The sequence below is a fragment of the Myotis yumanensis genome, unplaced genomic scaffold (assembly GCF_028538775.1).
Source record: "Myotis yumanensis isolate MYYU_CA2020_CCGP unplaced genomic scaffold, mMyoYum1.0.hap1 SCAF_9, whole genome shotgun sequence".
NCBI classification, from domain to species: domain Eukaryota; kingdom Metazoa; phylum Chordata; class Mammalia; order Chiroptera; family Vespertilionidae; genus Myotis; species Myotis yumanensis.
Window position 1 is genome coordinate 21,266,140 of NW_027223760.1, and position 15,632 is coordinate 21,281,771.

Genomic DNA, 15,632 nt, shown 5'->3' on the forward strand with positions numbered 1-15,632 from the left:
CTACTGGGAAACTCCTCTTTCTATACCCACAGCCTCAAGCCATAGCAAAGGAACAAACCCTTTCTCACCCCCCCCCCCGTCCCCCCCCCCCCCCCGCCCCCTGCTACTGCATCCACAGGCTCTTTAAAACAAACTGAGAACAGCCTATTGACCATAAAACAACATAACAAACATATTCCTAAAAAATATTAAAGTACTTTTAAACAATGCAAGCAATCTGTGTCAAAAGAAAACTTGACTCATATATACAAAACCAAGCTAAAAATTAAATATGGGTAATTTATATATTTTTCAAGAATATGTATATATTCTTCAAGAAGGTTTTTCTCTTGAAATAGGGAATAAAGAAGAAAAAATAAGAGACATGAACCAAGCCATTGTGCATTCAAAGTACATCTGTAATGAATACCCGCCCAGTGTCGGCCATACCTCATCCAGCCCTTACTTGTACTATCCAAACTTAGGAAACTGAAGTGTAAGCCATATCTTTTGTTTCTACTTTTCATCACACTTAGGAGAGGACCGTATCTTCAGGAAGAAAGATAAGTTAAATTCTAGAGAAAAACTCTTAATTGAGCAAATAGCAGCAAAGGTGATTATCTGTAGCCAGAGATATGTCTTAATATATTATAAGCAGTTTCTGATGGTTTTTACCTCCCTACACCAAGAACAAAAAGTGCTATCAATATTTGTTTATATAGCCTACTTGCAAAATGGCTTCCAGCACCAATTTCCTAGGCTTCTTCTCAAAAGGCTCAACCCTAAGCCTCTGAGATGACAGAGTTCAGGATTCAAAATAAAACCAAAAAATAAGAATGAACACCAGAAAGGAATAGGAAGAACAAAGAGTTTCAAATCACTTCTTACTTGTTCATTCTACCTTTTTAAACTGGTCCCAGTTTAGCCACTAACTTCTATGCCATGATCTGTTAGTTTGGCTATTATGATAAATATTCCTAATCTCTCTAGGCCCTTCTAATGTAAACCAGTCCTGACAAAGTTCTATTTTTTTCTCAATGACCCACATATTTTTGACAGTCCTTGAACCCTCTGTCTTTCCTTTTAAATTCCTGCTGTGTAGCCCTAGAGTTATGACAGAGAAAACATGTGGAAACAGGTGAGTGAAGTAAGAAAATTCCAGCAATTGGGCTCCCCTCTTTCTCCCATACAGTATTTAAGAAGAAAAGCAGAGAAAAGACTGACATACAAATGAAAGGCTATAGTAAAGAGCTAACCCAAGCTTTTTAAGAATTCTCTTATCTTTTCACTGATTATAGGTACTTAAGTCTGGAAAATATCTTTGGAATATGTCTTGTGTGTAGGAATGCATAAAAGATAACACTTCGCAAAAGTCAAACATACATGTTTAATAATGTGCAACTAAAGAAGATGGTTTATAAATGAAATACCACCTACACATTTAGTTCCCTAAATATATTACACTATTAATCATTAAAGTTAGACCTATAAGTACAAGTTTTCCATATGTGGAAAAGTAAATCTGTTTTTAAATTAAAGAGAAATTATAACTCTAATTTTTAAAAATAAAACTATCAAGATATAATTCAAGTGTAGCTGCTCATAGTCACTGAATAAATTTAAATTTGATAATAAAACATTTAAGTTTCAACCAATGCACCTTTGTTGAAGCACATTTAGCTGAAATAACTCCAAGTCTGGTTTATTTCCATCACATATAGTACATTTTTCCAACAAGAGCATGTACATTCAATATAGAACATTTCCAGCAACAGTTACAGTCTTTCTAGTTTCCTTTCACAGTATATTTTAGTGCAAAGCACTGGGAAGGGTAAATGTTTCTCTAGCTATAGAAGTATTTTATTACGACCTTGTGGATCTTCAACATTTTAAAATTTTATACAAAAAGTATATAGATGGACAGGGTCCCTCCTAAGTACAGGTATGAACCTATATAAAAACATGGTATATTCTCTGCTGTACCTTTTAAAATTATAATTTGACAAAAATTACTAAAAAATAAAATATTCCCTAAAAAGTACAAAAGATTGATACACAAAACCTGTCCAAAATTTCATAAAGATAGGTGTACTTCTGTTTTTCCTAAAATCTTGATTATAAAAATGAACAAGAATTCATTATTTTCCAAATTTTACAGTAGGAATCAAATATCTAAAGTGGTCATTTCAGATTTTACTTGGGAGAAAAAAATCAGGGTTTACACCCCCACCTGCCTTTTTTAGCAATATTTAAAGAAATAAACTAGTATCATAAGAAGTGGTTGTGCATGGATTGTCTGCATCCATAAAATATCGGTAAGCTATTTACTACCTTCATATTAACATTAGTAAATGTGTGGTCTTTTAAAAAAATAGAAACTGAAAAATTAAGTTGCATCTATCATTAAAGTGCTTTGTATAAAATTTAAAGAAAAATAGGGGAATGTTAAATTTTCATAAAAACCTCAGATGTTTACAAATGAAAAATGTAATGATCATGGGTGAAAATGAACTGGAACTTTCCTGTAAGTATATATTTTTGAATGAAACTTCCAAACATTTAAGTGCTGGAGAACAAGTTAGAAATAAATGAATGTAAAAATAATTACCAATAATTAGTAAGCTAAATATGTATGTGTTGATACTAATTTGTCTTTTGGTCTTAACATACACTCACTAGGAAACCAGGTATCTGTACAATCCAGATGACAATTTTGCCAAATAAAGTGAAACAAAACTAAAATCACTAAGATATCAAGTCTTTGTCAATTAAAAATCACCAGTGGTGATTATTTTCTTCAGGCTGTTGATCGCTTTAATCAACAAATTGTTTGAAAAACAAAAATTTGCAACATTTTTGTAGACACTGGTTAGCTGATGTACTGTGATGACAATATGTAAATGTCACAGCTACTTGAAAGTGCTGGGAAAGGCAGTGCCTTTGAAACAGTGGTTAGATAATTATCCTTTTAGTGAGAAAACAGCAGTTACAGTCAAATATTTATGAAAATGTTTTTTCTTTTTTTTTTTTCTCATAGTACCATCTGAAGACGTTTAGTGGTTCTAACACCAATTTAAAGTCTTTCCACAAATATGAACTCCAAACCTTTTCGTACATCACTTGAAGTTATCTGAGGAGAAATGGAATAAATGAACACTTTTGAGTTCACCAATCAAAGCTTGTTTTTAAAATTATACAATAGTAAATGACTTCTAAAGAATGGTTTCATCACAAGTTTTCCACAAAAATAGAAAAATGTTATAATCAAACCACAACATTTAACCTACTCAGCACTCTTTATAACCTGAATCCAAAACTAATTTAATACTAATTAAATATATTAATTGCCTTAACTCAGGGGACACAGGTACTGAAGGCAAACTTTAAATTAAAAATATAAAGAGACTTGAAAAAACAAGGATAGGGAATCTACTCCTTATTTTATATTGTCATTTTAAAAATCTACATTTGTTCCAAAACCTCCTAAGTATTATTTTTTCTTTCTTCCCAACAGGGATTTCACTTTTCTTGCAACGCACAACCACACCAAAAAAAAATTTTTTTAATCCCTATTTAATAATATTAACTATATTTTTTAACTGATTACCAAAAAGGTCATTTAAGCAAAAAAGGGAAAAATAAGAGGATTTGGGATCTAAGTAATCATTCTTCTCATAGATCAAACTTAAAAATGGTAACTGACACATACTCCCAAGGAGAAGGAAAAAGAAATTCCAAACTTTTATCATTTCCCCCTTTGCCTAGAAGCACTATGTTAAATGTAAATAATAATGCTGATCATTTTAAATTCAATTTGGGGATTTTTTTTTTCTGAGTGCAGCACTTTATTTAGCTGTCACAGATTAATTTTTACAATAATTACAGTGCCTCAAAGGACTTTTTTCCTATAATTATCGCCTTCACAAATTCGTTCTAATATATTTAACTTTTCTACAATGCATTTATTAGTAGACTAAGTCACTGAATCAAATTAAACCTGTGCAAAGTTAAACAGAAGACTTCTATTGTAAACATAAGCCAATATAAATGTATTATTTTACAACATAGAGAGGAAAGCACTGACCCTGTGCCATCTACCTATAGCTATATTGCATTGTCCTGTGGAAGATAAGTTCTGAAGTTAACTTTTGTTCCCAAGCCACTGGAATAAAGGTCACTGAAGAGGAAATGCAATATGTGCATCACTCTTGCAGTTCCCATTGCCATAAGATATATGGAAGCAAATGTGTTAAAATGGAACCAGCTATAAATTATGGTCAAATGATTTTTTTAGTTCGATGGGGAGAAAAAAGCAAAACTCTGTTAACTGTTCCTCACCAGACAAGAGCCTTAGATCTTGTACTTCGGCCTTTGGTTTTGTTTCCTTCAGGTGAATTGGAAGCATTTGCCTTATGAGTTTTCTTATGATGTTCAAGATAAGTCTTTTTGGCAAATGCCTTTCCACATTTATTGCATCTGTGAAGAGAAAAGTTTTTTGTGACTTTTACTTCAATACCAACGTCAGCTACTTCATACTTTTTACTAGGAGAGTTAGAAGTGCCATCATGTTTTGAATCGCTATGTTTTGCTTCATCCCTCGAAGGGCCTCTTTTTGCCACTTTATTTAGAACAAAATCAATGGGCTTTTTTATAGCTCTGATCTCCAAACTGGCTGTTATTTTCCCAAGGTAGCGGGATGACTTTTTATGAACCACAGTTATATGTCGTATCACATCGCGCTTCCGACGAGTTTCATAAGTGCAAAGAGGGCACTTGTAGAATTTAACATAAATGTTATTCCCATCTGTGTGCAACTCAATGTGTTTAGTCAAGTTCTGTTTGGAAGTAAACTGACGTTTACAAAGTTTACAGTAAAGTTGCTTAAAGTCAAAGCCAGCTGAAAGTTTTGGTTTCCTGGTTTTTTGCTGGCCACCTGCAGCAGACGGACTGGCTGATTTAGGGCTTTCAGAGTCTTGTTTAACTGTATTTTTCTGTGCTGCCGGTGTGTTCTTTTTTTCATTTGAATGATTTGTTCCCTTTAATTCATTCTGTGGAGAATGGGTAATGGAAGGGGGTGAAGATTCTACAGAATCTGCTGGTTCAACTTTAACTTTTATTTCTGAACTGTTGGCAGTATTATTAGGGCCTTTCTCTCTTTTAGAGTTTGTCCCAGAAAGAGTTATCTTGTGGGCCATTTGCATATGTCTTTTAAGCATTATTTGTGAACTATATTTCCTCTTGCAAAGGAGGCATTTGCATGCGGTTAAATTGTATTCAGCCTTTGAAGACGACTTTTGTTTTCGAGTCTTAAAAGATTTTTTAGGAGAAACAGAATCCAGGAACAAAGGTTGCCCAGGCTTTGTTGCTATATCAGGAGTAATTGAATCCCTCCTTAGTCCTCTATGAACTTCATCAAAATGCCTCCTTACATTCGCTTTTGTAGCAAATGATTTACAACATACTGGACAACTCCTACTTAATGGAACTAGAACATTCTTACTGCGTCCTTTAGAGGTTTGGTTTGGATTCTTTCGTGTCTCAATGTACTTTTTTAATTCTTCCATCTTTTTCTTATGTACTTTTCGAATGTGACGACGAACACCTCGTCTGGAATTAAATTCTTTTCTACAAAGACAACATATCAACTGGTGACCAAAATCAGAATTGTCAGAAGTTTCTAAGTCAGCCTGTGATTCCTGAGGTTGTTCATCAGATGTGGGTGCAACTTCATCTGCAACCATCTCAACAGGAGGGGGCTCTACAGTTTCCACCTCTGTAACTGTAACTGGTACTGTTTTAGAATGTTCAGTGTCACTTTCCGGTATTTGAACTTCAGTTTGTTCAGGAGTAGTACTGCTTGACTCTGTGACTTCAGTAGGATTATCAGTCCTTGAAATATACTGAAACACTGCATTTTGATTAGTTTCTATGGGTTCTAGCTTAATAATATATTCTCGCTTGTCCACATTTGGATATATGGCTTCTAGGAGATCATTTATGGCTTGGCTTTGTTTATCATTTACATCAGGAAGGTCTGTTAAGAAAAAATAACAACATTTTAATCTGGAATAATTAGCCTGCTATATATAGCCTTCTAATATTTTTTAATGTATTATGAATGGCTATCTTAAAATTTATATTTCTGGTTCATGTTCATTTTCATAACAGCATTATCTCTTTTCAGTATTTTATGAAGATAAAAACTAGTATTAAACTAAAATTTGCTTTAAGACCTCAACATAGTATGCAAATGATAAGAAATAGATGCAACAGAAGAGCTACTTCCACTTTTAAGTGACCTTAATATAAAATATATAAGCACATCGGCATCCTAAACAATAAAATATTTCATATTTTTAGGCAATCAAAGTTCTCATTACCCAAAATGGATAAAACATAATGAAGAATGTTACTACATATAAAAATAATTTTTTTAGAAAATGTAAAACAGCATTCCTATTAACCTTATCCATAACAAATTAACTATTCTAACTGCATGGAGACATACTTATGGAAATGAAAAAGAAAATTCGTAGGAAAATATATAAACATGAGTAACATGATATATAGAAGTATTTGCTAAACCCAGTCCTATTATGTGTCTCCTTAACATGAAACAATTATATTAAAACAAATGATTAAAAACTATAGATTTATTCCAAAAACAGTTAGTTTTGTTTACTTGTACAATAATTACACCCTCTATAGGCAACTAAATATTACTATTGGAACAGAGTTGTCTAATACTAGTTAGGTTTCCACATATAACTCTAAATTCTAGCTGTTACTTATTAAATATAGCATCAAATTATCAGTTTAGAAAACAAGATATGATTTAATATAGCTCTTCTCATGTACTTCCTTTTTAAAATGGATGAAGTGTCTACAAGAAGAATAACACTTTCACAACAGTATCTCTAGAATGAGTATTGCCAAGAAGAGAGCACAATAATCCTGCAAATCCATTTACCTACAGCATTTGGGCAAAAGTTGTTTGTATGGAAATAATACTAATAAATAATATAATAATAATAAACTCATTTCACATACTCGCAACTGTAAACCTAATTTTGCCACACCCTGTATTTCCCTAAGTCATACTAAAAAATAACAAGGATTAACTACCAGAAAATTAATTTATTTTTAAATTTATTTCACTGATTTTCTACAGAGAGGAAGGGAGAGGGATAGAGAGCCAGAAACATCAATGAGAGAATCATCAATCAGCTGCCTCCTGCACACTGGGGACATGCCCGCAACCAAGGCACATGCCCTTGACCGGAATCGAACCTGGGACCCTTCAGTCTGCAGGCTGATACTCTATCCATTGAGCCAAACCGGTTAGGGATTAATTTATTTTGAATGGTACTTTACTTAAAAAGTTAGATTTGAAACTAATGTTTATAGACTTTTCATTTATATCTCAATGATATCTTTTTTATAATCTTTTCATTTATTATCTCAATTAAAAAATAGTATGTAGCTCTAACAGCAGTATCCAAATATGAAATTTTTATTTCACTTATGTCTTATAATGCTTTAAATCAATCTTATGCTGATATTTTAAGTTTATATTTCAATCCCATCCCATAAGTTGAAAAACACACAAAATCCATAATGCAATATAGTATCACACTGGCAAAACAAGTTCTATATTTTGTAAGCCCATAAGAGTTAAATCCCTGAACAAAAAATTATGAAAGTAAGCTATTACTAAAATATTTTAAGGAATTTACATGAGTTCTTTAAAGCAAGAAAATAACACCATTACAGCAACCTAATTATACAGTGGCAATACACTTAATTCAACAAACAATTGGTTCCACAAACACTTTATTATTGGCCTACTATCTGCCTTCCTCACATTAAGTTATTTCAGATCTCAAGTTAGCCCATAATACAATCTAATTTCTGGTAAAATGACTGATCTAAATAAATTTCACGGAGAACAAAATTGATCTTCAAACAAGACCCAGAAAACAGTAGAAAGATTAACACTCCCATGAAATCATTTACTCATTCTTTCTTTGCTCTATTCCCAACCTTCTCATTACTTAAGAGGAATCTTAGTAAATTATCAGTCATATCTGGTAACAAGATGTTAAAGACGAAAAATACCAATATCCCCTTCAAGAATTAGTACTGTAACTTACATAAATCCTGACTATAAACTATATGATCCATATGAACATTCAAAAACAATATTCAATATTTTAATACAAATAAATATACTCATAAATCTAACCTCATATATCTATAGGAAAATTCAAGTGAAAAGTACAAGTATAAAAGTTCATATCTAAGAAACTGAATATAACACTGAGTTAAGTTTTTAATTTTATTCACTATCATTAAATTATCCATAAGTGGATATCCATAATTTAACACAAACATAGTTGTAATATAAGAATACTTAATTGTAAAATGCATAACTGAATAAATGACTGAAACTTACTGTCATCCATCTGGAGACTTGGTGGGCAGTAGAATTTTTTGTGGGTAATTAAATTTGGTAATCCTCTGAAGAGACTTCGGCATAATTTACATTCAAAAATTGTGTCCACATCTTTTAATAAAATGTGTTTCAGTTGTTTAGTTCCTAAGGAGGGGGGAAAAAAGAAAACTTTACACAAAAGGTAACTTCAATATGTACTTTTAAACTGAACAACCATTGTTGAGAATCCAAAAGTGCAGTTTTACTTGTTAAAAATGTTATACAGACATTTCCAATTATTACCACAATGTATTATTCACAATTTATTTATAAACTAAGCTTTAAGCAAAAATCCTTCTATCATCTTATCTAATAAAGAGGTAATATGCAAATTGACCATCATGCCATAATGGTCAAAGATGGCTGCACCCACAGAGGCAAGGATTCCGTAACACAAGATGGCTGCACTCACAGCGGAGGCCGAGTTCCCGTAACAAGCCTTAACGAGCAATCAGCAGGGACCTCAGGCCGCACCCCTGGCCGTGGCACCAGGCTGGGGGACCTCGGGCCATGCCCCCACCCCAGCGCCAGGCCAGGGGACCTCAGGTCGCACCCCATACCCCAGTGCCAGGCCATGGGACCTAAGGCCGCGCCCCCCACCTGGCAGAGCTTGACAGGGGACCTCAGGCTGCACCCCACAGCCACGGGGCTTGACGGGGACCTCAAGGCACACCCCCCACCCTGGCCTGGGTGACCTGAGGCTGCACCCCCTGCCTGGAGGGGCTTGACGGGGGCACCAGGCCGGGGGACCTGAGGGTGCGCTGGGGGACCTGAGCTTGCGCCCCCCCGCCTGGCAGGGCTTGACGGGGGACCTGAGGCTGCGTCCCCCACCCGGCGGGGCTTGACAAGGGTGGGGCCGGCCGGGTCTGGATCTCACCCAATGAGGGTGGGGCCAGTTGGGTCTGGGTCTCATGCGATTTTGAGGCGCCTCGAGTGTGCGGGGACTTAACTCTGGGTCCCGAAGCACTCCCCAGACTCTGACAGGAGGAAGATTTTCATAAACATTTTACTAATTTTCTTTCATCTCTGACATTTCTATTATAGAGAAAGGGAAACTAGCAATATTAAAATATTTCCTCTAAGTAATCCCCTTTTAATGTGCACGAATTTCATGCACTGGGCCACTAGTTTGGATATAAGGACAACTAAAATTGATGCTATTTTTCTAATTCTGAAGTCAATCAATTCTTGGGATATCCCAACAGTGGTCCCAACATCTATTTGATCATCAAAATGACCTGGGAATAGAGATGTATGTGATCCACCCTCAGAAATTCTGATTCTATAGATCTGGAGTGGGACAGAAAAATTCAATGTCCCCATCCCCTCCCACTCCCTGTCAAAGTTTTTCCCTGGTTCTTCAAGCTTACTTCGGCATTAGGAAGTAAATATGGAGTTTTGTAACACATTTTCCCGATTCCTTAAAGAAAGTCAAAACTGCCCAGCCAGCATGGCTCAGTGGTTGAGCATCAATCTATGAACCAGAAGGTCGCAGGTTTGATTCCCGGTCAAGGCAAATGCCCAGGTTGCAGACTCAATCCCCAATGTGGGATTTGCAGGAGGCAGCGGATCAATGATTCTCTCTCATCATTGTTTCTATCTCTCACTCCCTCTCCCTTCCTCTCTGAAATCAATAAAATTTAAAAAAAAAAAAAAGGAAGTCAAAACTGTGTCACAGGATTGTCTGTGACTTTTCTTTTTTAAATCAGCTCAAATTACTTCAGATTCTGGGCCAACAAAGGATTATGGCCATTTAGTGTGAGAGTAGATCTTGTCCATAATTTTGAATTTTGTTTAAGCCTCTTGATACCACTGTAAGTTTACTCAAAACCTTTTTCCCTCAAAAAGTTACTCCAATTGCAATTAATTCAATATTGACATACTAGTTTAAAGCCTGCCTTTCTCCACTAAGATTATAAACTCCAAATCAGCCAAGACCAAGTATGTCTTACTTATAACTACAAAGTATTCAGCTCTAATAGTGCTCAATAAATATTCGTTAAAGAAGTGGCAGTGATCTAGGGATTCTAAGCATTGTGACAAAATATCAAAAGGCGGAGAAAAAATAAATGGCAACAAGCATCTAATCTTTAAAATAGAAACAGCCACCAGGAATAAAACACAACTGGAAGGTCTTCTGTCACTACTTCCTACAGGTCATTGTCATAGATAAATTGAAAAATTGACCTGCAATGCTTTACTAATTAATGATTCTTCAGTTTTCTCAAATAAAAGGAAATGATAATATTGATTTAAATTAAAAACAAATATGTCCTGAGAAATACCTTTAAGACCATCTAGGTGTAAAGTGTTCTTTCATTCAACAACTATTTGACTCTCTGTGTAAGCTCTGGAACTACTAAAGAATAAACACAATCTTACTAATATAATTAATATTGGCGGGTCCATAAAAATATTTCTGATTCAACCTTTGCAATCTGTTTACATTTAATTTTCATATCATCATTTTGTATTTTATCATCATTTTGAAAATAGACCAACCTTCAAAATTCTACTGGAAAAAGATTGATTAGCATAGTGGTTCTCAACCTTGGCTGCACATTAGAATCACCTGGGAATCTTTTTAAAATCCTGATTTCTGGGCCTCATCCTCCGGAAATTCTGTTTCTTTGTTACTAATGTTGTGGCCTCACCCCATAACAAAGAAACAGAATTTCCGGAGGATGAGGCCAAGAAATCAGGATTTTAAAAAGATTCCCAGGTGATTCTAATGTGCAGCCAAGGTTGAGAACCACTGGATAAGCAGGTTATCAGAACTTTACTGTCTTTAGAGGTTCCAATTTTGATAGTCGTGTGACCTTAAAGAGCTGTATAATCTTTGCACTTTGACTTATCCATATTTAAAATGAACAAACCAAACCTATCTTGGAGAAATTATTAAAGCAGATATGAACCTAAATCCACCCCAAATTATACATTTGGGTTTCTATTGGAAAATATATATATAACTAGAGGCCCAATGCACGAAATTCGTGCAAGAGTAGGCCTTCCTTCCCCTAGCTGCCAGCACTGGCTTCCCTCTGGCACCCGGAACCCAAGCTTCCCTCGAAGTCCCAGCTTCGTCTGAAAGGTCGTCCAGAAGGATGTCTGGAAGGACATCCAGTCTAATTAGCATATTACTCTTTTATTATTATAGATGAAATAATTTCCACCCCTTCCCAAATCTAAATTAATGTTTATTCTACTAGACCAGCGGTTCTCAACCTGTGGGTCGAGACTCCTTTGGGGGTTGAACGACCCTTTCACAGGGGTCGCCTAAGACCATCGGAAAACACATATATAATTACATATTGTTTTTGTGATTAATCACTATGCTTTAATTATGTTCAATTTGTAACAATGAAATTGGGGGTCACCACAACATGAGGAACTGTATAAAAGGGTTGCAGCATTAGGAAGGTTGAGAACCACTGTACTAGACCATATTACCACAAAATCAGAAAACATAAATTTAAAAAGATTCAGAAGATAGCCTGGGTATTATTTTTTATAAAAACGTAAATTCATATGTGTGCGTGTATATGTACATACATATACATATATTTGCATAGTCCATTTCACATTACACAATATATATTGGCAATAAACTGCTACTCTATTTCTAGTTCACAGTTAAACTCCCAAGTGATTGACAAACTATAAGTGGTAGACTAAAAAAAGTACTTTATATAAACAACTCTACTGATCTACATAAAGTTCTCAGGAAGTATTGTTGAGTGTAGTACCAGTAGGAAGAAAACAAAAACTTTTTGCAGTTTAATTCTAATTAAAAGACCTTCAAGACCTACACTAAAGATTCAACTCTGCCTTTAAAGATAGTCAAAAAGGACTGAAGAGGAACACAAAAATAACCTGAACTAGGTTAACATAAGAACTCAACTGAAGAGTTACATAAAAAGTACAGCATGAGGTTATACATTTTTAAAAAACTACTTGTAAAAATATAAGACTGCATTCCTACTAGTAAATCTGACATATCACTGTCTACCAGGCTCTCAATCGACCATTAAAAAACCAATACCAATTTCTCATATATTTCTAGTTATAGAGTAATATTCAGTTTAGAGTGCCCAATAAGCATCCAAAAACAGAAAAGTATTTGGCTCTAATTAATCAACCTTAATTATTGATCACAAATGCTCCCCTACCCCCACCTCCCCCCACCTCTGCACACTCACACATACAAAATTGTTGTGTTGATTCAGGCATACTAAATGTCTTTCAGGTCGATGGATATACCAAATTCTATCTCTCTTACTTTTCAAGCCTTCACCTTTTTTTTTTCTCTCTTATGAATTCTTCCATTTCCCTGGTCTGGCTCACTTGTAATCCTTCAGATCTCATGTTATATGTCACATTCTCCAGGAAACCTCTTTGACCCCTCCTATTATTTTTGTTAAGAATTTTTCATCTATACCCTCCTAGTATCCTATACATCTATACTATTACCCCACTACCTTATAATTACTTTTCTGTATCCCCATTTACCTGGAAGCTGTAAAAGAACAAAGAAGAGATCTTTAATGCTCACCAATATATTCCCAGTCGTCAGGACCATGGCTGATTAACATTTTTTAAATAACATATTGAAGAGCTTTCTTTATATGTTTAAGAAAACCATCTATTTATATAAAAACCCTGGGTGTAACGCCTCATGTCTGAAGCTCAACCAACCGGAAGGAAGTCAGTCCTGCAGGGGTCATCTTGGAAACGGGTGTGCCCTCCCCGAGCTGTTTCCCACGAGGGCGAGGTTTCAGGCAGGAACCCGCCCTCGGAGTGTGGACGCACTGAGTCCTGGGTCCTCTTAGCAACAGCTGTGCCCTCCCCAAACTGTTTCCCGTAAGGGCGAGGTTTGAGGCAGAAACCGGCCCTCGGAGCATGGATGCACTGAGTCCTGGGTCGCCTTGCCAAGCCTATTTCCCAGGAGGGCGAGGTTTGAGGCAGGAACCAGCCCTCGGAGTGTGGAGGCATATCTTTATAAAGTTTTAATACATTATATTAGAGGTCATGGTGGTACTATTTTATCCACAGCATCTACAGGAATTGCTGCAAATTTACTTCTCAGTGGAAGGACCTTTCATTCCCAATATAAATTACCCATTCCATAAATGAAACTTCAATTTCTAGACTCGATATAAACAGTGAAGTTGCTAAAACTATTATAAAGGCCCAACTTCTCATTATTGATGAATACACCATGGCATCCAGTCATGCTATAAAAGCCATAGACAGATTACTAAGAGAAATTATGAATTTGAATGTTGTGTTTGGTGGGAAAGTTCTTCTTGGAGGGGATTTTCGACAATGTCTCAGTATTGTGCCGCATGCTATGCAATCGGTCATAGTACAAACGAGTTTAAAGTACTGCAATGTTTGGGGATGTTTCAGAAAGTTGTCTCTTACAACAAATATGAGATCAGAGGATTCTGCTTATAGTGGATGGTTAGTAAAACTTGGAGATGGCAAACTTGCTAACAGTTTTCATTTAGGAATGGATATTATTGAAATCCCCTGTGAAATGATTTGTAATGGATCTATTATTGAAGCTACCTTTGGAAATACTATATTTATAGATAATGTTAAAAATACATCTAAACATGCAATTCTTTGTCCAAAAAATGAGCACATTCAAAAATCAAATGAAGAAATTTTGGATATACTCAATGGAGATTTTCACACATATTTGAGTGATGATTCCATTGATTCCACAGATGATGCTGAAAAGGAAAATTTTACCATCGAATTTCTTAATAGTACTACTCCTTCGGGAATGCCATGTCATAAATTAAAATTGAAAGTGGGTGCAATCATCATGCTATTGAGTAATCTCAATAGTAAATGGGGGTCTTTGTAATGGTACCAGATTTATTATCAAAAGATTACGACCGAACATTATTGAAGCTGAAGTATTAACAGGATCTGCAGAAGGAGAGGTTGTTCTGATTCCAAGAAATAATTTGTCCCCATCTGACACTGGCTTCCCATTTAAACTGATTCAAAGACAGTTTCCCATGATGCCAGCATTTGTGATGACTATTAATAAATCACAAGGACAAACTCTAAACTGAGTAGGAATATTCCTACCTGAACCCGTTTTCGCACATGGTCAGTTATATGTTGCTTTCTCTCAAGTTTGAAGAGCATGTGACGTAAAAGTTAAAGTTCTAAATACTTCATCACAAGGGAAATTAGTCAAGCACTCTGAAAGTGTTTTCACTCTTAATGTGGTGTACAGGGAGATATTAGAATAAGTTTAATCACTTTATCAGTCATTGTTTGCATCACTGTTGTTTTTATATCATGTTTTTGTTGTTTTTATATCATGCCTCTGTTGTTATATCCTTTTGTTACTGTTTATTTAATAAATTTATATATTATTTTCATATACATTTTACTAATTTTCTTTCATCTCTCACACTTCTATTATAGAGAAAGGGCAAATAGCAATATTAACCCTTTGCGGTCCAATGTTATTTTTGGAATTCAGTCTGGTCCAAATTAATTGACGGGATTGAATGTTGAACTTTTTAATGTTCTTATTGCTCGACGTTGGACCTGCTCCTAGCGCCTGGTCTGTGGAGTCAGCCTTGAGGTTGGACTGAAAAGGGTTAAAATATTTCCGCTAATTAATTCCCTTTTAATGTGCACAAATTTCTTCCACCGGGCCACTAGTCTCTATAAATAAGATTTTTCTAGTCTATGTAGAGTGGACTAAAAAATCAAAAAAGGGACCTGAAAGATTTTCTAATTCTACTTAAACATTTTACCAATGAGAAAAATACTTTTAATTTTTAATTCTATAAATACAGACACAAAAAAACACGTTTTCCCCAAAGTTAGTTTCAGTAGCCATTTAAGGTTTTTTGTTTTTTCCCCATGGGGGTATAATAACTTTATTTTAATCAGCTACCATTTTCTAATTGCTCTGCTAACAATCAGACACAGCCAACCAATGTGCCTTTGTAAATAGCTAAAACCTGAGACAACAGACATGGTCATCTAGACAGCACCATAAAGTTCTTCCACAGCTCTTGATCCTGGAAAAGAGAAAGCCATGGTGCCTTCCTCCTAATTATTCCTTTTCCTCCCTCTTTCTTACCCTAATTATCTTAGAAATCACTATATACTACTTACACAG

The 15,632-nt window shown here is 35.2% G+C and overlaps 1 protein-coding gene across 4 annotated transcripts in view; it reads right to left on the minus strand.

Annotated features, from left to right (window-relative positions):
* ZNF800 (zinc finger protein 800) overlaps positions 1-15,632 on the minus strand; it is a 52,127-nt gene that overhangs the window by 22,784 nt on the left and 13,711 nt on the right. For 2 of the 4 annotated variants that reach the window (XM_070423840.1, XM_070423841.1), the window contains 2 exons: positions 8,435-8,602; positions 4,318-6,013 (listed from right to left, as the gene is read on the minus strand). In XM_070423840.1, coding sequence (XP_070279941.1) covers positions 4,318-6,013; positions 8,435-8,602 — 1,864 coding nt within the window. Of the gene's footprint in view, positions 1-2,988; positions 3,110-4,317; positions 6,014-8,434; positions 8,603-15,632 lie in introns of those variants that run through there. The other 2 variants (XM_070423844.1, XM_070423843.1) reach the window with 2 other exon arrangements.